The sequence below is a fragment of the Cavia porcellus genome, unplaced genomic scaffold (assembly GCF_034190915.1).
Source record: "Cavia porcellus strain 051 isolate PalLab524CR breed Dunkin Hartley unplaced genomic scaffold, mCavPor4.1 scaffold_10, whole genome shotgun sequence".
Taxonomy (NCBI): domain Eukaryota; kingdom Metazoa; phylum Chordata; class Mammalia; order Rodentia; family Caviidae; genus Cavia; species Cavia porcellus.
The window spans coordinates 24,344,518-24,372,517 of record NW_026947493.1 but is presented as its reverse complement, the minus strand read 5'-3'; the positions used below and the strand labels follow the sequence as shown (position 1 = coordinate 24,372,517).

At 44.6% G+C, this 28,000-nt stretch overlaps 1 protein-coding gene and 1 pseudogene across 5 annotated transcripts in view; one reads left to right on the top strand and one right to left on the bottom strand.

The window, feature by feature from the left end:
* On the top strand, window positions 1–26,825 carry LOC134477853 (ADP-ribosylation factor-like protein 10; annotated as a pseudogene).
* The window catches only part of Cmtm7 (CKLF like MARVEL transmembrane domain containing 7), a 48,382-nt gene continuing 40,357 nt past the window's right edge, over window positions 19,976–28,000 (bottom strand). For 3 of the 5 annotated variants that reach the window (XM_063257095.1, XM_063257097.1, XM_063257096.1), the window contains exons 2-6: window positions 26,338–26,511; window positions 22,784–22,882; window positions 21,916–21,972; window positions 21,166–21,247; window positions 19,976–20,554 (exon numbers count right to left, since the gene is read on the bottom strand). In XM_063257095.1, coding sequence (XP_063113165.1) covers window positions 20,541–20,554; window positions 21,166–21,247; window positions 21,916–21,972; window positions 22,784–22,882; window positions 26,338–26,511 — 426 coding nt within the window. In that variant the 3' untranslated portion in view covers window positions 19,976–20,540. The remainder of the gene's footprint in view (window positions 20,555–21,165; window positions 21,248–21,915; window positions 21,973–22,783; window positions 22,883–26,337; window positions 26,512–28,000) is intronic. The other 2 variants (XM_003479988.5, XM_023561692.2) reach the window with 2 other exon arrangements.

Sequence of the window (28,000 nt, the reverse complement as noted above, 5' to 3'; positions counted from 1 at the left end):
CTAAGTAAAAAGAAATCCCTTTCCTTTGAATGAGCTGTCTTTTGGAAAGGTAGAGAATACACGTGTAAAACTTTTAGGGTACTGCATATGAAAAGTTACACAAGAATATTGCAGGCTAAATACCCTTAAATACTTTCACAGACTCACATTTGGATACTGTATCAAGTTGTGGATGTGGCTAAAAATGCTGAAAACAAAGAAGGCACATTCTGTTCAGGGATTCAGAAAGTGGAGCCAGACTAGGGTGGTTCTGGTAAAGCTACAACTATTTGCATAGCTTGCAAAATTTCCACCTCCAGTCTGTCTGAGAATACCAAGGTCTTTATAGTTGTCAAGAACTCACTGGAATTTGTACATTCTTCAAAGCTTTTTGTTTTTGTTTTGATAAGGAGCATTGTGTTAATAAGTAATAAGCTTCAGCGAGCAGAAAGCTCAATTAAACGTGTCTTAAACAACATGGAGAATGTCACAAGAAGTCTGGGGGCAGCAGCAGGTTTGACAGCGCCTGCTTTTTATAGTCCTAGCGACTGAGGAAGCTGAGGCAGGAGGGTCACTTGAGCACAGGAATTTGAGGACAGCCCAGTAAATTCAGTGCTCAGCAACATCATTACAGACACACATTCTTCTCATATTTTCTGCCCATCCATGTTGCACTGTGAATTTTGTTCTCAGAGCTGAGGTTTTATGGTATAGAAAGGTGGTGGAAGGATCTCCAGGCTTTTTTTTTTTTTTTTTTTTTTTTTGTATAGTAATGTCCAAAATAAGCTGTTCCTTTTGCTGAAGTCCCTCTATGGGCTTTACCTATTTGTGTTACTAATTAAACACCCTTTTCTGAATCACTTACTGACATGGATAATGAAAACACTGTAATTGACTAAAAGTAATCAAGATTTTCCCACCTTAGGCAGTGCAGCTGCCCAACATGGAAAAGGTATAGAAGAATTACCTGAGCAGTTAGCCGTGCGAGCAGAGCAAGAAAGGGACAGAGTCTGTCAGCAGTACTTTAAGGACTGTTCAAATCAGTGATACTCTGAGCAAAATTAAAACCAGTTTAGAAACATTTGTGGTCCTGACTATTCTGAAACAAAATTAGAAAAACTAACACTAGTTTTTTTGTTTTGTTTTCTTTTATTTTTTATCGGTACCAGTCCTCAGCCCACTAGTTTTGTTTTTAAGACTAACTTTACAAGTATGTATATCATGGAAAATTGACATAATTAAAGGTGGTAAGTATTGTCTTTTCCTTGATATTTTTGTGTTTGGTTATTTTTATTTTTGTAATGTTTCAAGGGCTGCAAATACAGATGATAGTAGATTTTACTGTACAGTGTATGCTTTAAGATCCTTTATTTAAAAAAGGAAAAACTTTAAAATACCAAAACCTCTGGACCAGCATGTAGTAGAGCACTTGCCTAGCAAGTCTGAGGCCCAGGGTTAAATCTCCAGTACCAAAAACAAAACAAAACAGAACACCACCACCTCTAATCTTACTCATTTGTCTTATTCTTTGTTCTTTTGACTGTAACGCAATCAAAGTTAAACACTACATTAAATTTGGTAAGTATCCTTCCTGTCTGTTGTTAGAGTGTCTGGTAGGAGTGTGTGCTCACACCTGCCTGCATGTGCGGGCATGCACAGATGGATGTGTGCATAAGCAGTGTATAATGTGTTTGTGCTATGTGGATCCTTCCCTAGCCTGCTTTTTCAATTAGTCTTTTGAAACTTGCACATGTAACTGGTTCATTTCTTTTAAATGCTATTTGGTATTCTTTCGTATTATTGTATTACAACTTATCCCCTGTTGAAAGAAGAATTTGAATGTGGTTTTCAGTTTTGACCTTTTCGGTGTTGCTTTGCACAAACATCTGAATGTCTATTCTTGTGTATGTGGGGAAGAGTTTGTATGTGGTGTAAGTGCTTAGAAGTGAAATTATTGGGCTGGAAGGAATGTGCCATGGCTAAATATTTCCAGATGCTTCTCCACAGTGGTAGGCTCTGTTGATACTCGCTTCTGCAGGTCATGAAAGTGCTCATTTCTTCACTTTTGTCCTGCATTTGATATTAGCTCAAATTACTATTTTTGCTGATCTGGGACAAAAATGATGTCTCATTTCATCTTGTATTTCCAGTGAAACCAGTCATGTTTTCATTGTATTTTGACCCTTCTGTGAATTGTTTATATACTTTGCCATTTTTCATATTGACCTTAAGAGATCTTGACTTGGTTAATACAATCCTTTGTTAGAAATACGCCTTGAAGTATTTTCTTGCAGTCTGTGATTTAGATCTTAGCTTTATTTCTCTAATTACTTCAAGGTCAGAAAACAAGATTTGATCCTCAGGGTGTGATTGGGCCACCTCTGTATTTGGCCCTGCTTGCCCAGCTGCCTGTTAACTTTCTCTCATCCGTATGAGAGCATTTATGGCCTGCAGGAGGATTGTTCCAGCCAAAGCAGATTCCGACAAAGCAGTATCAGCCGTTGCTCTTGCCTTCGGAATCCTCTACAGTCTACATGGACAACCAAGAAAGAAAGCAGTTTTTAACAAAGCCAGCTGTGCAGATTAGGTCCACATGGAAGGAGACCCTACAGTTCTAAACCACCCTTGGTACCTCCTGTGTCTGTCACCACAACTAGTGATGTTTAATAAGTCACCCCAAACCTCTGACTTAAAACAAGAGCTGTTTTAGTTCATGAGTCTATGGGTCTCGGTGTGGGCCCCATGGCTCCTCTGGGCTTAGCAGGGCTGCCTTCCGTGTCTGGGCATAAGCTTGCTGTTGATGAGCTCAGTTCACCTTGGGCTGGGGAAATTCTCTTCCAGGGATCTCATATCTCTTCAGCAGGCTTATTTTCATGGTGATGGCAGAGGACCAAGAGGGACAAACCCCAAAGTGTGTGGATAGGATTCTCAAGCCCAGAGTTGGACAGAGGTGGCATTATGACTGGGCCCCGGCATGATAAAGAGAAGAACGATAATTGGGGCCGTTTCAGCGTCCTTCTTGTATCCTGCTTGTCTGTTTACTGCCTTGAACACATAGCCTCGTAATCAAAGGGGCAGCTTCTGTCATCAATGGCCATTTTCTAATTAAAGGTTATTTTTACCCAAGCATGAAATAACAGGGAAATACATTCCCAGCAGTAGAATCTCAAATCTGCTGATAGGGAAAGCTTCCAGTTTGGTGTATGACATTGTGCCTCCTGGTACAGATAAAAATAAGACTTAATGGGCAGAAACACGTGGATTAAATGTTGGGGCCACAGTTCCCTAAGATTCCAGTAACCTGTAATTTATTTAGCTAGACATGAAAGGGTGACGTATAGAGGGAGACCCGCCCCACAGTGCTGGTTCCGTGAGCTTATGGGGAAGTTCGAAGGAGCAAAACAGTAATTATGCAACTTTGTAAGAAAGGAAGCTCCCTAGGAGAGGAAATGACCTTGTTTAAAAAGAAGCCGTTTGGGCCACATGGTCTCCACGTACTCACTAAAGTCAGACGTGTTGACACCTGACCAGTTGAGATCTGTTGTCCCCTTTTGGGGATGAGCTAATATATTTTTTTTAACCCAGCAGAGCCACTGGGTTAAAAGTAGATATATCTACTTTTATAAGTAGATACATCTACTTATAAAGTAGATCACAGTTATAAGTAGATCACAGTTAAAGAAATGTGACCCTAGGTCACCTGAGACAGTATTCAAATTGGTCTATATATCTCTGAACAAAATGAACCCTCCATGTGTTAAGGTCAAAATAGGTGCAAAAGCCAAGGAACTCAGGTTGGTAGTGGAGATTATCTGCTTGTGCAATCTGTAAATAAATGAAATGGAGCAGCTGGCTCTGTAGACATCATCACTGAAGACACTGGTAGAGCTGCAAAGGATGCAGTCTTTACTAAGAGTGGCTTCCATCATTTCTCACTGGGTATGTGGTTCCATAGCTGTGGTGGATTTGAGCATTTGGTTCATACTAGAGTCAATGGCCACATGTGTTTGATGGCTTTTCATGTCTTTTTGTAATTGTGGTTGTTTCATAGAACTGTATATATAATAAATACTGAGTTTATAATTATATAATTAGATGTTTCTGTGATGGAAGATGCTTAATGTATATGTCTTTCGTAGCCCAGTCCCTGGTTGGCCCAAAGATATGACCTACCGGTAGGCCATTTGTGAGAACCCATCAAATGATTTGGTAAATCTTGGACCAGTGCCCTCTGTGGGTCAATGTCCCATCTGAAGCTCAGCACATTGCAGCGTCCGCTGCTGGGGCTCGCAGCCACTGACCATCACCGAAGAGCTGGAGCCTTCCAAAGGACTTTTGCAGCTTGGAAGTAGGTGTGTTTTTTCCTCAATGATGTTTTCTTGTCAGATGGTTTACTTTGTAGGTGAGATCTTTATTAAATGGTAGGGAAGACAGTATATCTAACAGGTAGGCAACCATCTGTTTCTCAAGACTAAAGGCTAAAATGGGCTGAGCGTGACTTTGGGGAACTTGTCCTGCCTGTGGAATTTAGTTGAGAATTGCTTAGTTCTATTGAGGTGACCTATTGGTGGAGAATTCAGGGCAATGAATGTCAGGTTAGAGACTGTTTTGATTGGGGTCAGTAGTCCTAGCGCAAGACTCACTGCCTGGCCCTGCTTACATCATTCGTTGTTGGGGCTGCGAGTTTGATTCAGTGGCACAGCACCTGCCTGGCAAGTGTAAGGTCCCGAGTTTGATTGCCGGTACCAAAAATAAATCAATAGTAATTAATTGTTAAGGCCCTCATTCAGACTTGGGGTGTAGGAATATTCCTAGGTTGGGATGTACTGTGTCTTAATGTTTGTTGCAGGACTGCAGTTTTGTTTTTTGTAATTAATTAGTTGATGACTACTGTAAGGTTTTTTTCTTTCGGTTTGTAGAGTACTAGGGATTAAACACAGGGTCTTTGCACGGAATTATGTCCCTCGCCCTTTTAATTTTTATTTTGAGACAGGGTTTTGCTGAGTTGCCCTGACAAGGCTTGAACTCCCTATTCTCCTGTCTCAGCCTCCCAGAGCACTGTAGGTGGGAGAGAATCTGGCACTCAACCTTATACCCAGGTCTTGTTCCTTTTATACAGTTTGCCTAGTCTGACTGGTATCCTTGTTCTGCAGGAACTGTGGAAAACCTCGAAGTTTTCCCTGCGCCGGGCCCCCTTGTTTCCAGCATTCAGTGGCCTCGATAACATTTTCGTTTTGTAGGGAGTCTATCTTGTTCAAATGACTTGCTTGTGCAAGGTGTGGTGGCTCATGCCTGTAATGCTAACACTTGGGAGGCTGAGGCAGAAAGATCACTGTGAGTTTGAGGCCAACCTGGGCTACAAAGTGAATTCAAGACCAACCTGAACTGTACAGTGAATCTCTCGAAATGAAATGAAATAACAACTTGCTTGAGATGTTAGTGGTTGTGCATAAGGATACACTTGAGACCTTTCTAGGTTAATGGATACACCTTGAGACCATACTGCTAAGTGAAATTAATTGGACATACTTGTAAATACTACATAATGTCTCTGGTGTGAAGAACCAAAGGTGTAAATAAGGACCAAAATGTATAACAGATGTTGTGAGATATGAAAAAAAAATGTTCAAAGGAAATGGAAACTAAGAAGGGAGAGGGGAAAAGAAGGGAAAAGAAAAAAAAGGAGGAAATAAATGGAAACAAAGGTTTTGTAAATAGAAGAGGGGTCAAAGGGAAGATAAGGAATAGGAGAAAAAAAAGAATCCAGATATGTAAGATAAGGTACAAATTCCTCATGATGAATGTGATCATTTTGTATCCCTAAAATGTACCAGTAGACTTAATTTAAAAAAATGTTAGTGGCTGTTTGGGTTCAGCCGCTCCCTGGGACCTGGAGATCTTTATCTTTCCAGCCCCTGACCAATCAGACAGGCCAGTCAGCATCCCTTTGGCAATTTTTTTTCCTTGGACTACTTCTTTCAGCAAAGTGGATGATCAGACATGCCGCCTGGAGTTTTTCCTGTGGAAGGTATAGTCAGTCTTTCATATCTGCAAAGTTACATGCATGGATTCAGCCAACCGTAGAAGAAAAATGTTGGTGGGGATTACATTTGTACCAAACATGTACAAATGGTTTTTTGTGGGGGTTTTGATTTTTTTTTTTTGGTGGTGGTGGTGCTGGGGATTAAACCCAGGGCCTTGTACATGCCAGCAAGAGCTATACTACTGAGCTATTTCCCTAGAAACAGGATCTCACTGAGTTGCCCAGATTGGTCTTGAGCTTGCAAACTTCGTGCTTTAGTCTCCCAAGTGGCCGAGATTACTGGTCCGTGCCACCACACCAAATTGCAGACTTATTTTCTTATCCCTATTTCCCAAACAATATAGAGAAAAATATTTACAGCATTTGTATCATATTAGGTATTGTTAATAATCAGCAAACGATTTAAATAATACCCGGAGAATGGATATAAGCTATAGGTCTGTAAGTATTATACCATTTTTTACCTCTGCCCCCACCAATTTTTATTAGTACACATGTGCAGTATACAGTGATTACATTCCTGGTTAGGAGTTGTTGTATATATAACACATCGTTTTTCTCTGTTCATCTCATTTCTCCTCTCTGCCTTTTCTCTATTTCTTAGTCTCTGTCTCTTGCAAAAGATATCTCCTTACTTCCTGTTACCTACCTTTTATTGTGCTCTATATAAGGAAAACCATGTGATATTAAAGCTTGTTTGTCTGATTTCTTTACCTTAACATATCTCAAGGTGCATCCATTTTCTGACAAATGACTCGTTTATCCCTGATGGCAGAGTAGTCCTCCGTCATGGATAAATGCTCCACTTTCCTTACTCATTTATCTGTTGATGGACACGTAGGCCACTTCCAGGATTTAGTTATGAATTACGCTGCTGTACACATGCGTATGGATGTAGTATAATGTCTTTAACTTTTAGGAGGATAGCTAAAAGGGGAATGACAGGGTCAAATAGAATTTCTAGTTTTAGTGTCTTGAGGTATCTCCATTCTGATTTCCATATGGTTGAATTAGTGCATTTGGTATTATTTGATATCTTGATAATAATTATTTTTCCTGGAGTGAGAAGGAATCTCAGTGTTGTTTTAATTTGCTTCACTCTGTGGCCAATGATGTTGAACATTGTTTCATGTTTTTATTGGGCATTGATACTTCTGTGAAATGTCTGTTCGTTTTTGATTGGGTTTTATTTTGATAGTCTAATGCTTTTCAATTCTTTTTATATTCTAAATATTCATCTTCTGTATGAGGAGCAGCTGGCAAAATTTTTCTCCCATTCTTTTCACTGTTACTTGTTTCCTTTGATGTGCAGAGAGTATTTAGTTTAATCTGATCACTTAGTTGGCAGGATTTTTTTAAATTGCTGCTTCAATTTCATTGTCTGTTATTGGATTAATCGTTTTGATCATTCATATGTATCTAGGAATCTATCTGCTTCTTCTAAACTCTCCAGTTTATTGAATACAAGTTTTCAAAGTTGTAACCAGTAATCTGTATTTCAGTGGTGTCTGTTGTGATTTCACCTTTTTCATTTCTAGTTGCATTGATTTGGGTCTTTCTTTTTATGGTAAGATTAGCTAAGAGTTTTTCTATTTCATTTATTCTTTCAAAAAAATCTTTTCGATTTACTTATTTTTTGTATTTTTAGTCTCCATGAATTTCTGCTGATATTCATTTCCTTCTTTGTTCTAGCTTTGGATTTGAATTATTATTTTTCTAGGACCTTGAGGTGAATCATTAAGTTATTTATTTGGACTCACTTTTTCCAGTATAAGCATTCACAGCTATAAATTTCTCTTCGAACTGCTTTCATTGTGTCCCATCATTTCTGAAATGCTGTACTGACATTATCAGTTGATTGTAGGAACTAATCTCTTTTGATTAGTTCCTACGTAGTTTCCTTTGTGATCTATTGATTATTCAAGAAGATGTTTAATTTCCATATGTTTGCATACTTTGTGGTTTCTTTGCCATTGGTTTTTGGTTTCATTGTGCTATGATCTGATAAGATGCATGGGATAATGTCAGTTGTTTTACGTTTACTTAAGCTTGCTTTACAGGCTAATATGTGGTCTGCTGTGAAGAAAATTCCAGGGCAGTCACAATGAGGCCATCTTTTGTAGGAGTGCTGGCCAGCCCACACTCCCTCTCCTTGCCTGGTCAGATGGTGCTGCTGCCACTGGGGTGTATGGTGCTGGCTCTGGGCAGCACCACAGCCATGCTCAGATCAGATCAGCTCGGTGCTCTTTGTCCTGCGGAAAGCCTGTTCTAGCCACAGATGGGAGTGGCGCTGGGACCATGTCGAGGCCTAGTGGGATGTAGAGCCTGCCCGCCTTTCTCTGTGCGATGATTGGGACCCTAAAGATGAGGAAGGGGGAGCTTGAGCAGTACCAGTTGCTGGTGCTAGCTCTGCATGGCTACGAAAGGGCACATTCCTGAGCCAGCTGTTGGGGAAGCCACCGCTGGAAGACCCCATTTCCACCTGGAGCTTCAACTCCATGCGGCTGCCCCCCGAAGATTTTGAGGTGGACCTTGTAGAAATAGGTGACAGCTAAAACCTCTGCTTCTACAGGAAGGAGTCTGTGAATGGAGTGGATGTATTCGTGTTCATGATGGGCTCAGCTGACTGGCTGTGGCTGCCCTGGGCTGGACAGGAACTGCACAAGCTGCTAGACAAGGACCCCGACCTGCCTGGCTAACAGGTGGCTAACAGGCAGGACCTGAGCGAGGCTGAGAGTGTGGGGGAGCTGCAGCAGGAGGTGGGCCTGCAGGTTCCTGACAGCCAGCCGGAGGCTCAGTAGCCAGCACTGCAGGATCTGGCTCGGAAGAACATGCACTGTACATATCTGGAGACTGTTCTTGGAGCTTCTCTCCTGGGCCGGGGCTGCCTGCTCACTGACCAGCCCTGGGGACTGCAGCTCCACTGCTTTCTGCATCCACAGCCTGCAACTGGCCAAAGACCATGCAGAAGTCTTGGGAAGTGGCTGTGAGGCTGAAGCAGGGAGGTAGGAGCTCCGTCCAGGGTGGAACGTGGACCTAGCTTCCCTTTCTCTTACCTGCACAGTGACATACATGCCCAATGGACTCAGCCGTCCCCTCCCTGCAGGTCTTACTGGTTGAAGAACCAACACAGTGTCACAAGTACTCTTGGGAGACTAGGTCTCCTGGTCTGCTCTTGGTGACTTTGTGCCCATTCACGTGGGCAGGTTTTTGGTGTTGGTCCTCCAGTCGCTGCTCTGCCTGACTGGCTTGTGGCTTTACACAGACTCTGTCTTTTCGGCCCTAGAGCCATCATTTTTAAGGGGAGGTGGTTTCCGTGTGTTTTTCTAACTGCCAGGCATGGAGATGTACAGTGCTAGGGCGAACCTGGAGACCCTAGCAAAAAACTTGCCAAATACCTCCCAGCTTTTAAGGCTGGCCTGCCCACCTCTCTCAACTACAGAAGAAGTATAGTTCATCCACCAAAAGAAGGGGTGAAGGCTGGGTTTTCCCCCTGATCTGGAGACATGTTGCTGCTTTTATACCAACTGTACCAATGCCCATGTTTACTAAGTCTGGGAAAGGAAGGCATTTATGTTTCCGGGAACAAGATTGTCAGCTAGAGCTGGGACACAGAACTGTGTAGGAATAGACCAAAGCTCTGTTTCTAGGCATTGTAATCAGATGATTGTCAGAAAATTAGAAACTTTGAAAAAAATAGCCCAAATCATACTGAGATAACCTAGTGATGTTAATGATTTCAAAGCTGTAGCACCACCTAGAGGGCCTTGGAAACTAATTACTGTCAATATTACACAATGATTCACCTGAACATTAAAGCTTGGACCCAAATGCTGAAGACACACAAACACCTTCTGGGTAGGTAACAAATGACTCTAGAGAGATTTATGTCGTATAGTCAGGTAAAAGAAATTTCATCATGAGCTGGTCATAGTGGTGCACACCTGAAATTCTAGCACTCAGGAAAGGGAGACAAGAAGACTGCCACAAGTTCAAGGCCACCTTGGCCTACATAGGAAGTTCAAGGCCAGCCACAGCAGACCTATCTCAAAAAAAGAGAAAAATTTAAAAAGTGAGGGTTCAAGCTCAGTAGCTCTAGGTTCAGTCCCCATACCTCAAAAAGAAAGAAAAGATAGATAAGAAAGAAAAAGAATAAAGAAAATCATGTGAATCCAAAAGGCTGGAATAGTAGACCAGCCAAGAGCGTGCCCTTGAGCATCTCAACCTCCCAGGACCATTTATTCCTCAGTGAAAACAAAATTGAGCTGAATTCCTGAGGTTCTGTCCAGTGCACATGCTATGATCTGGACACAGTGGTCAACCACTTTAAGCCTGTTTGTGTTGACACTTGTTGGCACAGGCAAAAAGAGCCTTTGTGTGTCAGGGGCCACTGAATAATGAACAGCCATCAGTGGACTTTGTATCCCACTCAGTTTGCTATCTAATTGAGAATACATTGTGTGCCTTTGTTTCATTTGACATCTACCCAGCATGCTTCGGTGCCATAGTAGGACCAGCACAAGAAGAGACACCCACTGGGGTAGTGAGTAGGAAGTGCCCAAGTTCAGAAATGAATGTGAGCTTTGGAAGCGTGGCCTGCGGTGCCCTCAGGCTTTGGGCCCATCTGAATGGAGTCAGAAGTGATTTTTCTTTTATATTACATATTGCAGGAACAACTTGGGTATCAGAGTAGGCTTTTCCTTCACCCGCTTTGGAAGAGTGAGAAACTTTGCATCCTTGTTGTGTGAGTTGCAGTTTCACCAGTGCTCAGAGGTTACCTTTGGAACCACCATTGATACTTGAGAGGGGGACCCCTTTTCCTAATGAAGGTCTACCTTTTACCTAAGGAATATTATTAAGTCGTATAGTTTTTGAAGTCCTTAATAGGAAAAGGTGAACTTAAAGAATAGAGAGTTCCACATGTAAAAAAGAGAAAGAAGGCCAGTTGTGGTGGTGAATGCCTGTAATCCTAGCACTCAGGAGGTTAAAGCATGATTGCTGTATGAGTTCGTGGCCAGCCTGGGCTACAAAGTGAGTTCAAGGTCAGCCTGAACTGCACAGTAAAACTCTGTCTCATAAAGATAAAAAACAGCCACAACAATAACAACAAAAACAACTCATGTGCTACTGAGAAGGTGTGTATTTTGTGGTTGTTGGATAGAATATTTTGTAAATTTATGTTAAATCCATTTGAAGATTAGGTTTCACTGACATTTCTTTATTTTTTGTCTGCTTGATCTATTTGTGACAGAGGGATATTGAGGTTCCTTCTTGTAATTGTGTTGATATTTATCTGATCTTTTATGTCCAGTGGTGTATGAAGTTGGGTGTACCAATGTTTGGTGCATGTATGTTTATAATTATTTCCTCTTCATGTTGAATTGTTCCCTTAGGAAATGGGTAATGACCTTCTTTGTCTCTTTGATGAGTTGTGGCTTTAAGTAGAGTTTGTCTGAATTAGGATAGGTACCCCTGAATGTTTTCAGATTCCCATTGTGTGGAATATTGTTTGATTTTTAGTCTGTGAATTTCTTTTTTGGATTACATGTGTTTCTTGTGTAGAGCATACTGGTGGATTTTGGCTAGGGAAGTTGAGACCATTCACGTGGAGAGTTATTACTAAAAGGTATTGACTTGTTCCTGTCATTGTATTATTTTTGTGTTGCTGATTCCGTTTTTCCCTTCTGCTTAACTGTTCCCCTGCCCAGTTATTCTATTAGACTTTGGGGTATTGTCTTCATTGTCTCTCTGCAGTATCCCTGAGAATTTTTCTGGAGTGCTGGTTTGGTCATCATAAATTTCTTAAGATGCTCTTTGTCATGGAAGGACCTTATTTCTATATCAGTTTGAAAGATGTCTATGTACATCTTTTGGGTACATCAATCTGGGTTGGAGTTTGTTTTGCAGGGGGCATCAATCTGAGTTCGAAATTTTTTTTTTTTAGGAAACTATAAGCTCTTCTGGCCTTCAAGTAACAAGTTGAGAAGTGTGCTCTAATTCTAATTTTTTTTTTAAACAAGTGGCACATTGCTTTTTCTCTAACAACCATTAAGATTCTGTCCTTGTGTTAGACTTCTAAGTTTTGACTATGATACATCATGGAGAGATTCTTTCTAATCATCTTGGTGTCATCTTTCTAATCTGCTTGGTGTTCCATGGGCTTCACTTTTGTGTATGTTACATTCTTTCCTCACACTTGGGATATTTTCTGCTCTTATATTTTGGAACATATCTTTTTGTCTCATTTATGCTGTCTTCTGATTTTTCACTAATTCCAATTAGTTTTAGATTAGTCATCTTTGTATCATCTAGCAGCCACTGCATCTGAGATTGGATGTGATCAGGGGTGTTCAGGGTGGAATGACGATAAGCTATTGGATCCACTCTTGATGCTGTTTCTGAGTAACCATCACTGACATCAGCCCTGGCTTCTCGTTCTGAGACTCTGTCCTCCCATTGGTCACTTCTGCTATCCATCCTCTGAATAGAATTTTTAATCTTCTGGATTTCTTTTCATGAACTCTAGCTTTTTGCTAGCCTGATTGCTTGTGTTTTGTGTTAATTTTGTTTAGCTCAGCTAGCTTTTTACTAGCATCTTTCATAAAGATACTATAAACTTAAAAAAATTCATAAACTTTATAAACTTGCTAATTAAGTCCTGTATTTAGTTAGAGCAATCTTTGAATTCATTGATTTGGATTTTTAAAAATATCTCTTTTGTCATTTTAAATAATTTTTCTGTATGGCTTTTTTTTTTTTTTTTTTTTTTTTTTTTTTTTTTTTTGTATCAGGAATAGAGCTCAGGCCTTGTACTTGCCAGGCAGTCATTGGGCCACTGAGTAAACCCCTGGCTCCTGCCACGTAGCCTTTTATTTCCTCCTTGATGCCCCACGGCTCAACACTTGGGAGTTTTTAGAGGCATTTCGTTGCCTTGTCTTTTCATGTTTCTGTGTGTGTGCACGCGCTTGCACGCTCATGCATGCAGGTGTGCTAAGGGTTAGAGGTTGATTAGAGTGGGAACACTGTTGCTAGTATGGAGACCTCTTTAGTTAGTGTCCGCTTTTCAGTGATAGATTCTGGGTGTAGCTAACGGCCGTGGACTCTTACAAACTCAATCCATTCTTGAGGTCTGATTGTGACTCAGGCTGTCAGTGGAAGGCTCAGGCTTCTACACAGCCTTCAACATCTCTCTCCTGTATTCAGGCAGACCCCCTTAGAGAGATATCAGCCCAGTTTCTCAATGAGCCCCATACAGGAAAGGATGCTGTAATGTTCCTTCCAGAACTCCTGAAGGGTAAAATCTGTATCTGAGACTACCTGGAAGCACAAGCAGCTGGCCTTTGGGTCTTAACTCAAGACTTTGGTTATAAGTTAACACTAAAATTTGGTTATAACCCTACTTATGCATATGTCAAGCTGGTCATAATACAGGCCCTTACCTCCATCCAAAGGTCCAGCCACTTCTGTTAAGGTGGGTCTGCAGGGTAACTGGGCCAACACCCTGTTTCCCTGCAGCAGACTGCAGCGTTGTTAATGGTAGAAAGCAACCTAGCTATTGGCATCCTGAGAAAATCAATTAACAGCAATAACTATGCCACCCTGGCAATAGAAATAAAACTAGCAACACTGATAGCATCAAGGACAAAATGGATATTAATGTATCATGAGAAGCAATAATGTACCACCTTTAACCATAGAAAAGAGATCTATAATTATAGAATAACAGACACACCAAATATTGACATGTAGTAAATATCTACTACCATAACACCTCCAGTAAAAATAGAAAAAGTATCCAATAGTAATGACATAGAATTAACTGTCTAAAGATTAATAAAACTTTGTGGTTATACTATTAAAGATACAAGGGGTTAGGAACAAGAGAAAGAAATAACATTTGAAATATTAGGCAATGGAAGATGAGGAGGATTAAAGAGTAAAAGGAGTTAGTAGAATTAAGTAAAAGTAACAAAAGAACACACACACACACACACACACACACACACACACAGCAAATAAAGGGAAATATAAGAAGGAAAAATGAAAATGGAAAAAAAAGAAAACCTCAACCCTTCCCTCCCAAAAATCAATGAAGGGAAAAGTGATTTAAATTTTTTTCTCTTTTGTTTTAAAGAGAAAAAAGAATAAAAATGATACAGAATTTCAAAACAAGATAATAGATTAACAATGATAATATATTGCATATTATTATCTTCAAAGTAGTTGCGCAAACCATTTTTTCAATGAACTAAATCAGTCGTGTAAGTATCTTAGGTATCGTGTGTGTGTGTGTGTGTGTGTGTGTGTGTGTGTGTGTGTGTATTTTTTCCCTTCTTTTCTCCTTTCACCTCTCCTAGGTGTTCTTTCCTTTTAAGCAGTTTCTTTCTCTTTCCCAGTACCTACTGTAAAATTTGGATCTTACTTACTTATTCATCGTATTTACAATACGATGTTTACAAATGCATATGTCAAGCTGGTCATAACTCAAGCATTCTCTGTATTATTGAATGGGCCTCTATCTTTTCCAGAGTCTGCAGTCTTGGAATCCAGAAAGTCCCTTGACTTCTCCACCTCGCTGTACGGACTGCGGGTTTATGTGGCGCCCCAGACTGCGGCAGCCGTCCAGCTGAGGTGTGTCTTTGTTCACACACTTTGTAGATGGGAAAGCAGTCAGACCACGGATCTTTGTGCTGGATGTAGTGAAGCAGAGATTTAGCTGACTACTGGATTTAGTGTCAGAATTTTCAGGTCCAGCCACCTCTGAAAGCCATACTATCACTGGTCCGGGCTTCTCACCATGGCGATTGGGGCTCTATGTCCTCCCTATTCTGAGCTTAATCTCTTTCCAAAATGGGTCCGATTAAGCCCTCTGAAATACAGCAGGCTCTTCTCCAACTGTAAGTATGGGGAAGGAGTCATTTTCAGAGTATTTTTGCAGTTTACAATGGCCATGGGCCTTGCTGCAGCTAGTGTCCTGCCTGGTCCACTGTTTCCCATTGGAGCTGCCAGCGCCAGGCTTACCTTCCCCACTGGGTGTTGGCCTCTTCTATGATTAGGCCAGTGAGTAGGTTGGTTGGGGCCTCTGCTGCTCTGTGCTGAGGATAAGCAAAACAGAGCAAGTTTGGAATTGGCTGGGTGAGTGTAATGCTCAGAATTTCTGAGGGGTTTATTTCAGCTCATGGTCCAGTCCCTGGTTGGCTGGCTCCAACCCTATTCAGAAGTGGCTTAGCACAGGACGCTATTAAAGAAATACTTGCTCCAATCATGGTAACCAGAAAACCGCCACACTGTTTTTTACACAATATGCGATGAGTGGGGTTTCGGGTGGTTGCTTTGGGAGGAGAGAAGTTGGCGTGATAAATTGGGAAACAGTTGCAAGTAACTTAAGCATAGGTTGCTGTCATGACAGGGCGGTAGTGCACCCCATTGACCGCCAGAGGGCGGTAGCTGCTAAGGGTGGGAGCGCTCTGCAAGGTGGGGTTTGTTTTCGTGTGGGGGAGCAGGTGCAGCTGTTGGGGGGGGGAGCGGGGGCAGCCTCGCCCCACGATGCCCCAGGTTTCAGGAGGAAACTGCTGGCAGCCCAACGGGGCCAGGGCTCCTTCCGGGCCTCCACCCTGACTTCCTTCTGCCCGGCGATGTCCTCAGAACTGCAGAAGGGGACGCTAGGTCCCCACGGGACAGGGGACAGGGTCCGGAGCGGCTGGCAGCCTGGTGCCGACCGCTTGCACTCGGCCCTCAGGTCCCCTCGGTCGGCGGAGGGGTCAGTATTATTGCAGCCGCACAACTCTGCATGAAATTTATTATTATTACTTGGTTTCCCACATACATAGGAACAATAAACCCTTAACAGTCCATCAGCTGTCTCAGACTGTTTGCAGAGACCAGAGGCACCACGCATGCTAGGGTGATCTCTTTGAGACAGTCCCTCCGTGGCCCCTGACCGGCCACCGGGGTGCTGCCCTTCCCTTCAAAGTGGTTACCGGACTTCGTTTTCTGTTTGTTTCCAGTCCTGGGAATGAAGTCCCAGGGTGCTCCCACTCCTTTAGTGAAAACTAAAGTTTCACTAAATCGCCCAGGCTGGCCTCAGATTTGTAATCCTGCCTCTGCCTTCGGTGTAGCTGGAATGGCAGGTGGGCACCACCATGCCTGGTTCTAAATATTTTTTTAAAGTGGAAAAATCGGGGCTGGGGATTTAGCTCAGCGGCATAAATGCCTGCCTTGCAAGCACGCAGTCGTGAGTTCGATCCCCGGTACCGATAAAAAGGAAAAAGACAAAATAAAGTGGAAAAATCCTCTTTTCAACCTAAATCATACATGAAATTTAATTACATAAAACACGAAATACAGCATGGCTCTTATTTATTAACTTACATTAATAACATTTACCTATAAAATCAATCCATAAAACTGTCTACCCACATGTAGAATATTGAATCTACACTTATATCTCACTATATACTAAATTAAAATCAAAATGGATCAACAAACTAAATGTTAAACCAAAAACCTTTAACTTGCTGGAAGACGAGATAGATAAGAGCCCTAGTTGCCCAGGAAATAGTTCTGTGAATCAACAAAAGGGAGCATATTAAATTAACAGGCACAGCAAAAGAAACAACCAAGTGAAAAGACAACCTACAGAACGGGAAAAAATTTTGCTGGTGACTTCTCATGCAGAGCACTAATATCTAAAATATAAAAAGAACCGAAAAAAGTTAGGACCCCTCAATAAAAGACTCAGACAAAAATGGGCAAGTGAAATGACACTTCACACTTAACTGAAGAGGTACAAAAGGCCATTAAATACATGAACATCAATAACCTTTAGAGAAAGGCAAATTCAAACACTGAGATTTTTACCCCAGAAAGAATGACTACCATTAAGAAAGCAAATAGTAATAGACTTCTACACTGTTGGTGGAAATGTAAACTAGTACAGAGTGGAAATCATTACGGATTTAGTTTCAGAAAAACTAAAACTAGGGCTGGGCATGGTGGCACACATCTATAATCCCAGCACTCAGGAGGCTGAGGCAGGAGGATCACTTCAAGTTCCAGGGCAGCCTGGGCTACAAAATGAGTTCAAGACCAGCGTGAACTGCAAGGTGAGACCTTCAAAAAGACCGAATAACCCCAAAACAGAACAAAACACACTAAAACTAGTAATGCTGTACACACATACCTGTGTTTACAGCAGCATAATTCATAATAGCTAAATCTTGGAAGCAGCCTATTTGTCCATGAACAGATGGATGGAAAGGAAAATGTATTTATTCATGCTGGAGTAATACTCTCCCATAAAGAAGGATAAACTTGAGTCATTCATAGGAGCATGGATGCACCTTGAGACCATAATGTTAAGTGAAATAAATCAGACACATTATTTTTCTTCCACGAAAAACCCAGAGTATAAAGAGCAAAACAAACAGCGAATGGGAAGCAGGGAAATGATAGTCCTCACAGGGTTAGGGACCCAAGAGATGGAGGAGGGGAGGTTAAAACAAGGAATTGGGATGTGTTATGTATCTGTACCAGCTCCACGCAAGAAATAAAAACCTTATGTGCTGCAAATGTATCAAAGAAGGGAAAGGGATGGGGAGGAGAAAAGGAGGCAAGGAAGAGATTTAAAAAGAGATTAAGATGTATTATGTACCTGTCTGCAGAAGTTTGCATCACCTGCTAAAAAGAGGCTGCAGGTGAGTGGCAGGGGGAGGGGCCAGCTCTGAGCCCTCCTTCCCCCACCTCAGGGCTGGCTGTGGCCATCAGGGCCAGCTGCCTGGGGAGGAGGTGAGAGGGCACAGCTGGCTCTGGAGTCACCAGCTGGGCCTGGGCTCATCACCAGCCTCACTGCAGGTACCTTCAGGGCAGGGCTCTTGGGGGGGGGGGGCACAGTTGCCACATGCAGTGCCCCTGAGGGAGGAACCCCAGCCCCTCTTGTGCCTGCCCAATGGGGCTGTGAGAAAACTGGGGTAACACTGCTAACTCCCCATTTCTCCCTCCCCAGGGCTCTGCCAGGCCCCAGAGGCTGCAGGGCCAGACCTGGCTGCGCAGTGAGGGGGCTGGCTGTGGCCTCAGGCTGCAGTACCCCAGGAGCCATGACTGCAAAGGCCTTTTCCTGGGGCTGGGTGGGAGGCTTGGTGGGTGGGGCCCCTTCTGGAACATCCTCTCTGACCTGCCTGGCTGGGCTGTGCCCAAGCTGGATAGCCAGTGGTTTTTGTTGCACGAAGGTGCTTGTGCCCAGACTGAGCGGCCTCACAGGGCCTGGCTTATGGAGGACAAATGCATCCACAGATTGGGTTCTTTGTGACTCAGAATGCTTAGCTGTGTGTGCGTCTCTGTGGTTTGGGGCTTTGGGTTGGTTATAATTCTTATTTTTCCAGTTCCTGAGACCTTGAGACAGTAGTTCCTGTATTGTTGCTTTAAAAATTCTGGTGGCCAGGGTTGATGGTGCACATCTATAATCCCAGCATGCTGGAGGATGAGGGAGGAGGACTGCAGGTTCAAGGCCACCAACAATGATGCTCCCCGGGGAACCATGGGGTGGATTTGAAAAGGCCATCAGCTGGCGTGGTGTCACATGTCTATCATACCAGTAGTCTGGGAGGCAGGAGGATCTCAAACTTTGGCCCCCACCTGGATAACTTAGTGACTTAGATCCTGTCTCAAAAAAGAAAATTTTAAAAAGGGTTGGGGATATAGGTTACTGGGGAGGCCCTGGGTTCAATCCTGTCACATGCATACATAAGGGAGGTGATTCGTAAGTCTTACTCCTGATGTGGCCATGGATCCAGCAACAAGAAACTTCAGTCATCTACTAGGTGACACCACTCATCCCCTTCCTCACTAATGAAGTCCTTACATCTGCACCCAGCCAAGGGCATCTCTGATCCCAACCTCGTATCACAGGCTTTGACATGCACACACCACCCACACCTCCGCTACACAGCAGGGGCCCTGCAGCTGCTGGTGTCCATGGGCCCGAGACCTTGCATTTCTAATGGCCATGTGGCTGGATGGCTCTGCGGGCAGGCTTAGGCAATTTCTGACTCCCAACCCAGATCTGCTACACCTCAGTTGCTTGAGAGGCAACAGGGTACAGTGAGGGTACAGTGGTAAATCAATAAACACCTGGGTTCAGAGGCTGTGAACCATGGGCAGCTGTGTGGCTTGCCAAGGTGATAAGGACTCCAGGGTGCCGGCCTGGCTCCTAGAATATCCCTCGGTGCCTGGGCAGCCCCTGGAGCTAATGGAGCCGGAGGAGCCCAGGGTGTGAAGGTCATTGCTATGCAGCCCATGAATTCCTTCACCAGGTGAGGAGGGGCCAGCAGGCTCTGGTCTCACTCCTCTGTCTCACTCCCTGGGACCTGCCACACCGCCAGGATGCCAGGTGCTGTGGTTGTGTTACCCATGGACGCATCACTGTCCTGTGTCCACACTGGGTCCCAGGATCCTGCTGAAAGCTGTCTCAGTGCTGACTTCCAGGGTAAGGTCCAGGAAACCCAAAGTCATCTAATCCTAACCCTCCCTGCCGGCCTCTAGTCAGTGGGTCATCTCTAAAGATGGTGCTGCAGGCCGCCCAGAGGCATGGGAACTGCGGCCACCGCGGCCGTGAAGGTGCTGCGCACACACACAGCGCTGGGCAGCAGCTGCCTGCAGCACTGCTCCTCCTTTTCTAGCCAGCCAGGCAGGGAAACAGCAAATTTAGGACAAGAAGATGGCTCGTCATGATATAAATATGACACAGCTTCATCCAAAGCCCTTCTAAATTGAGCAAGTTCATGCTGCAGAAGGATGCAAATATAAATTTAAAACTGCACAAATTCACCTAAAATGCAGTTCCACTGCCGTTACCCCCAAACAAAACAAAACAAATCTAGCCGTTTAGCAAGGAGTTCTCACAGAGCGCGGGGTTCAAGGCCTGGTTTTGCACATTGTTTGTTTGAAAGGAACACCTTCTGCCAGTGGCCAGTATTTTATTTAAAAACACACAGATATACACACGATGGTAACACAGGCAGAGAGGAGCCAGCAGGCTTGCCGTGTGTTCCTGCAGGCACGGCCCGCCCTAAGAAAGAGGGTCTTTCCTGGACAGACCGTCCAGCCCACCCAGGAGAGTTCTGGGAGAATCTGGGGCAGCTCCACACCCCTGCGGAATAGGAAAGAGAAGCGGATTTATGCGGAGGGTTCAGGAGCCTGCAGTGTGTGAGGAGGGCTCATCAGTACCCGAGGTGGTTAGAAAGCAGACTGAAGGCCACGTGCTGCGGGCTGCTTTCCTTTCCCAGGGGAGGAGGACCGTCGTCTGAGGATGCCTACAGGGAGAGGTTCTGCCCAGCTCAGGAGCTCGGGGGGCAGGAGTCGCCAAAGCAGGAGGAAGGTGCAGGCCTTCCTGGAGCCCACCAGCCCGAGCAGGACTTTGGCACAGGAACACGGTCCAGAGCTGCTCAGGGCCACTCATTCTCCTGGCTGCTGGGCCTCCTGTCCTGCAGGTCCTCCGGAGGGGGCTAGCGCAGTAGTCACATCAGATGGCTGCATCTTGGGAAGGAAGCAGTAAAGTCAGGTCAGCCTGCAGGAGGGAGCCCACCCACACAGCCCTGGCCGCTCCCCGACTTTTGCTTTGCACAGTTCTTCCCCTACCTAGCACCGAATTTCACTGGCCCTGTCTTATTTTTCTTAAGCATAGTTCTAAAACAGACCGAAAGATTTTCAGTAGTGCAGAGGGGATACTGGTGGTCACTCTGTCCACGTCTTCCTATTCCTTCACTTGTGCTTCCTTTGGCAATTTTTCTATACATTTAAATAATGCATTTATACAAATATTGATAACTTTATTTTTAGATGTTTGTTATTTTTAATTTTTTTTAATTTTGCAAAAATATTACTTGTATATTCTAAAAGCTCTAGGTTTTGTTTCTGTCATTAGGAAAGTTATTTCAAGAAAATGCTTTCCTATCAGAGGTTGAAGTGCCAGGATACCCTTGGGCTTGGAGAGCTGCGGACTGGAGAAAGGGTTCTGGGTTCCATCTTTCCTTTCGCTGGATCCTGTGCTCTAACACGATAACGTACCCCGTCTCCTCCACAACAGGGGCCCCTACGGCACAAGCCCAGGACAGCAGGTCCTCTGCATAGGGATAATGGGCACTCACCTGTTGACTGGGTCACACAGGAGATCTTGTAGGACAGCCACACACTCGCCAAGCAGAGGAAGGTCGCTATGAAGCCGAAGACCTGCAAAAGTGTGTGGAACAGAAGTTTGCAGGCCGCCGAGTCCACCCTTGGGCAGTCCTGCCTGCTTCTCATCTGTGTGCTTGCCCCATCCTATTTGCTGCTGGAAGGAAGCTTGGGAGTCCTCTGATCTAACTGCTTCAACCTCGCTCAGGTATGGAAGCCCAACTGCCAGGCTCTGGTCCCCTGGGTTCTGTCCACTTCAGGCCTCGTACCCGGGTGTCCACCCAAAGCCCTTCCCACTCCGGACAACCCCAGTGCCAGGCTTGGGTTAGATTCACAACTGAGTTGGGTCCAACCCACTGGACTGTTTTTTAATTTGGGCTTCACATATTTCTTGTGTAAGGGCCAGAGGCTGGGGCCTGTATATCTAGTTTTATGTTTGCACATCTTTAAATAATATGAGCCTAAAACGAATGATGGTGATGTTTTTTTCCCTAGGGTCCACCAGGTGCTTTGAGTGAGAGGAAGCTGACTTAGGCTGGCTCAAGCTCATCCCAAAGAGGAAGAACAGGGGCCTTAGACAGGAGCAGGCCCTGCGCACAGCTCGCTGAATGGTCATGGGGAGCCTGGGCCCGTGGGAACCAGGAGGAGAATAAGCAGAGAGAAGCCAGGATTCACACTCGGCACCAATGCCCAGCACTGGCGGGTAAAACCCATTGAACACTAACCTCATAGGTGGCTGACTCCTTGGACTTCCCAACTCTGCCCTCCTTCTCATTTTGCAACTACACAAATCAAGAGATGGCAGTCAGCTCCATGTCCATGGCCACAGAATGAGCCAGGGACAGCTACACCTGGTGTGAGCCCAGGGCCCTGGCTGTAGAGTCCTTGCTCTGCAGACTGCATTCCAGGTATCCTCGGGCCCAGAGCACACCACACTCCCACTAATGCATGGCCAAGTGACCAGCTGTCATCCTACCGGCATGGCCCAGGAGCAGCCAGCAGAAGGGCAGGATTTCACAAGGTTTGCTTTGCTTTTCAAGCCTGGCTGCTGGTTCACACACAGCGCTGCTCCCACCCCGCCCACGCCTACTTCTACCCTGAGTGCCTTTTCCTTGGCTCCCTTTGTACCGATTGTGTGCACCACATAATTAGTCTATTAAGCCTGTCCTGGCCTCTCACTGCATAATTAAATGGTTTATTATTGTATCACTGCAGAATGCTATTCTAGTCAACAATGCCATGTTTGCTAATTGTTTCATGTGCCCTGCCCTCACCTCTTAAGCTAGATGACCGCTTTCTGTGCAGAGTGGCTGTGTGAATTAGAACCCCATCACCCTCGATCTAAGTGATGCTGTAAGAGAGAGGCCTGAGCTCCTGGGCTGTGTGAGTTTGCCAAAGGTCCTAACAGTACCCCTGGAACTAGCTGCTGTGGGCAGAAGTGTCCGCTTCTTTGGAGCCAGCTTCTGCCTGGGTTGGGGTGAATACTGGATTCTATGAAAGACCCCAGAAGTCAATCCCTTTTCTGTCTCCATCAGGAAGAAAATGAGCATCTGAAATACTAATGGGTTCCTAAAGCCTTGAGACAATCCTTACCGCTCCAGCTACCAGTGCGCTCTGGTCGTAACTCTTGGAGGCTGCCACAATGGAGGCAATAAGGAGGAAGAAGGTGCCGATTAAATAGTGCAGGAGTTCCTGGGGCGGAAACAAAGCACAGCGGTGAGTAGGGAGGTCTAGGCCAGGCCCTAAGGGAGCAGCTGGGCATCTGAAGGGACGGTCAGAAGGGGAGGGAGGACACTGCCTCTTCTCCCTCACAATACCCGGGCAGGAGGAGCAGCACGGCAGCCAGAGGACTAACCAGGAAGAGGCCACGCATCAGAGCAAAGATATGGGGCAGGCAGGAAGGGGAGAGAAGACGGAGCAAGGAAGCTTCCCGGGGAGCGGCTCATCTGCTAAGGGCTGCCCCACTCCTGAGGTCAGTTTGCAGACAGTGCCTCGACCCTGGCTAAAGCTGCTGCAAGCGAAGGAGCTTCTTGTACCTTCCAGGGTAATGAGGAAAGGAAACTGCTTTATGGATCCAAATGGAGAAGCATAACCTTGGATGTGGGCTTTTCTCTCTGCTTCAGAGGAAGCTCCAGGCTCCCAATGTGTGGCTGACCACAGCACCTCTCCACTCTGTCAGTGGCCCCAGCTGTAGGCTGCAGGGTCACGGGTTCCTGGGACCCCTCAGACTCAGGGTCAGAGCCTAGCATGCAGCCGGCAGCATGTGTGCGAGGTGTCTGTGGGGTGCTGGGGCAGCTGGTTTTCCTAAGTCAGCCTGGTTTGTCCTTTCGTGTTTCCCTCTTTTTTTCTCCTGTGTGCGTGCCTCCATGAAATTCTGCGGTTTGAGTAGCAGTTATTCTATTTTGGAAAGAATTTTTTTTTCTGGTACTGGAGATTGAACTCAGGGCCTTCCCACTGTGCTATGTCCCCTGTCCTTTTTCATTTTTTATTGTGAGACACTTCTTTTTTTTTTTTTTTGTCTTTTTCGTTTTTATCAGTACCGGGGATCGAACTCACGGCCACCTGCTTGCAAGGCAGGCGCTTATGCCGCTGAGCTAAATCCCCAGCCTCTTTGAGACACTTCTTGCTATCACTAAAACGCTCATGCTGGACTGGAATTTACAACCCTCCTGCCTCAGCCTCCCAGAGTGCTGGCTTTCTAGATGGGCACCACCACACCCAGCTTACCCTTTCCATATCAAAGCTGCAGCTCCTCCCTACACTGTGCAAAATCAAAGACCTGGTTTCTCCTTAGTGCCCCAAGAAGAGTGTTATAAGGAAGATCACAAGGAAATTCCTCCAACATTCTTACCCGCAGAGAGGAAAATGACTTGAGAGAATCCTAACTGGAAGACTTCAACAATACCCAGCTAAAAAGCCTGCTTGGGCCTGCTTTCCCGCACCCAGCCAGGCCTCTTTGCTCCCGCCCTCAAGATTCCATTTTCATATTTGCCTGTTCTTATCAGCATCAGGGAAGCCCAGAAGAGCTCATTCTCCAAAAAAACAGAAATGTGAAAAGAGTCTTAGAATAGATGAGCCACAAAGGAGCAGTGGGCAATAATGTTAAACAGGAATGGTAAAAGGCTCTAACCGAGAGGCAGAGGTTGTCAGATTGGATTAAAAACCACATCCACAAGATCTAAAGCCCCTTTTCATAACAAAAGCACACAGTGAGGTGGAACTAGAAGGGAACTTCCTCAGTCTATAAAAGCTCATGCCTCACATCGTATGAATGACAGAAGATGGAGAAAGATAATTATGCCTGCTTCTGCTATTCAACATTCAATCTTTGGTCTTGCAATAAGGCAAGACAATGAAATAAAAGCATCCCAGATTAGCCAGGAAGAAGTAAAATGATCTTTGTTTCAGGATGATTTCCTATATCATCCTGAAAAACCCTAAGGATTCTACCAAAAATCTACTACCAAGAAAAGGAATTCTGTAAGATTCAGGATACAAATCAGAATATAGAAATTAACTCTATTTCTACACACTTGCAATGAGCAATCTGAAAATGAAGGAAAAATTTCATTTGAAATAGCATCAAAAAGAATAAAGTACTCTGAAAACTATAAAATATCCTTGAAAAAAATGAAGGGAGAATAAATAAATGGAGAAACCTCTCATGTTCTCAGATTGTCAGGTAATAAAGCAGTGGTCCCAGACCTACACGTTCAGGCAATTCCGATTAGAACCCCAACTGATTTTTTTGCAGAAATCCAAAAGCTAATTCTAAATTCACAAAGAATTTCCATGACTCAGAAGCATCCCGGAAAAGGCAAAAATTGGGAAGGCTCACATTTCCTAATTTTACAACTTAATACAAACCTATAATAATCAATTTAGTGTAGTTTTGGCATAAATGTCCACACAAAAAACCTTGTATATGAATGTACATAGAAGCATTATTCCTAAGAGCCCCATAGTGAACATAGCCTAAACGTCCATCAATGAATGAAAAACAAAATGTGGTATAACCATACAGATGAATATTATCTGATTAGAAGAAGGAATGAAAAGTCAGGCCTGGTGTCACATGCCTGTAATCCCAACACTCTGGAGACTGAGGCAGGAGGGTCATTATGAGTGCGAGGCCAGCCTGGACTATGAAGTGAGCTCAAGGCCAGCCTGAACTGCACAGTGAGACCCTGTCTCAAACAGGAAAAAAAAAAAAAAAAAAAAAAAAAAAAACAAAGAAGCACGATACACGCCCCACACAGATGAAGCATGAAAACATCCTGTTAAAAACAATCTGATCCTCACAAAAGACTGCATATATGATTCCACTTCCATGAAATGTCCGAAGTAGGAAAATTTTAGAGGTAGACAGTAGATCAGTGGTTACCTACAGCTGGAGGAGACTAACATTAGGGAAGTGATGGCTAAAGGGGACGACATGTCTGTCTGAGATGATAGAAGTGTTCTATAAGTAACAGGTGATGTGTGCACGACTCAAAATACACTAACATGTTTTGGATTATAAACTTCCAGTTGGTGACTGCCATGGCATGTGAACAAGACCGTGTTTAAGAAAATATTGGGCTTGGGGCTGGGAATTTAGCTCAGTGGCATAAGCACCTGCCTTGCAAGCAGGCAGTCGTGAGTTCAATCCCCGATACCAATAAAAAGGAAAAAGACAGAAAAAAAAAAAGAAAATATTGGGCTGGAGATGTAATTCAGTGGTATAAGCGACTGCATGGCAAGCGCAAGGTTTAATCCCTGGTACCAAAAACAAAACAAAACACAATGGGAAAAAAACAAAATAATACAGCTGCAAGAAAAAACTTGGCAACTTTCGATCTGTTTCTTCAGCCCTGGCCAGTACTTTTTAGCCTCCAAACAATGTCCATCAACCCTTGCCACACTAGAAATGCCCATCATCCATTCCAGCTTTTCCTTCCATTTCCTCCTCCCTCTCACACACACACAGCCCATTCTGAGAAAATAAGCCTTGAGACAAGAGGCCCAGTTTCCTTGCAGCTAGCTGGGAGTTTTGAAGCACCAGTGATGGCTCAGGACGGGGATAGCAGGCAGGAAGGGCTCCACTGGTCTAGTGTCCAGCCAATGCCTAGGCTTCTGCCTGGGAAGAGCAGGGCTGCATCCCTTACCGACAGGGGCCAGCTGATACAGGTGAGCACACGGTAGAAGCGGAAGAGGTGGATCAGGTAAAAGATGAGGATCATTATCAAGTCGCACATGGTGACCACTTCAAAGTAAGTGTAGGCACTGTAGTCCGTCCACGAGGCGTTCTGCACACAGATGAAGGCAATCAGCAGAATGACCTGAGATGCAAACACAGCGATATCAGAGAAATGCCTTTTCAAGACGGGCACTTGGGGAACAAACAAAAGAAAGCCAACCGAGCATCCTCCTGGCAGGCCAGAATTGACAAACTGCTACAATTCAGGTTATTTCTACACAAACTGGCTGGGAGGTAGAGAGAGTACCATTTCACCTACACCAAGCTTTGAATCACATGCTGGTTGTGAATGCTGAGTCCTCTCTCAAGTTTGCTATGTTGCACTGACAGGGTGCTCGCGGAGAAGAGCAGGAACAGAAACACAACAAAGCAGAACCATTCCATCTACTTGCTGACTTCCACAGCGGAAAGAGAAGAGGGAAGTGTGATGCTAGACCCGGGGTTACACACTGGGATGAGCTATATGAGGGGGCCAATGTCTGTCTGCTTTAGACTACCAATGGCAACTCACTCATTACAACCTACCAGTCGGCAGGCAGTAGAAAGAAGTTACCCTGCATAGTGATGTGAGATGTGGTGCATGTGATCTCCCTGAGGCCTTGCAGAAACTCTTGCTAGGAAGTCAAAATCAACCCAGTTTTCCTCTGGGAGGCAGAGGCACACAGATTCCGTAAGTAGTCCGAAGCTACTCAGCTTGTAAACTGTAGGGATGTATTTGAATTCAGGCCTGTCTGACTCCAGAGATGATGTTCCTCTGTGGGGGACAACCTGGGTGGCTCTCCTTGAAAGAAGAGAATTTGGCCCTGGCTCCCTTACTGATGTGCACAAAGCTGGCTGGGGTATTTCCTTATCCCTTCAAATGGCTTCAAGCAATGGGGGTCAGGCCAAGGTGCCCACGTGCAGTCTCTGAAGCAATGCAGCAGGTCAGTGATGCTCCTCCTATAACTCCCAAGTAGTATTCGTGAGCTAGGCAGAGTGATGCCACCCTGTCGTCTGGGACTGAGCTTTGAGAAAGAAGCTGTGATTTCTCAGGGCATTATGATTCCACATCAAAACTGAAGCGCTGAGCCCAGAACAGTAGATACTGCCCCAATCTCTGACATGCAGATGACTCTTTCTGCATCTCTCTCTCTGCATATTGCAGAGCTGATTTCAGTCCTCCTACAAGCGCAGCTCACAGCGCTCATGTACTTCCTGCCACAGTCACCCATCCCTGGACCACTCCCCTCTTCCCAAATTAATAAAAGCTGGGTTGCGTCCTGGGTCGTTCCGGTTAGCCATTGTTGTAGCTGGATTTATAACTCCCTTAGCTCCCCACAGGTACAAATATGTCTTAGTGTCTTTATTCTCACTGTGGATTACCCTAGAAGACGTAGACTGGAATTACTTTTTGGAATTCCAATAACTTTTCTCTGGGCTTACAAAAACAAGAGGTCCAGGAATGGCTTTCTGCAGTCCTCCACATGAAACACACCTCTTCCTTCTTCAGTTTAAGCTCATCACAAAGCAATCGAAGAGCAGTGGATGTGGAATCCTGGTTGAGATGCTGCTTGTTCACCCCAAGGCACCCG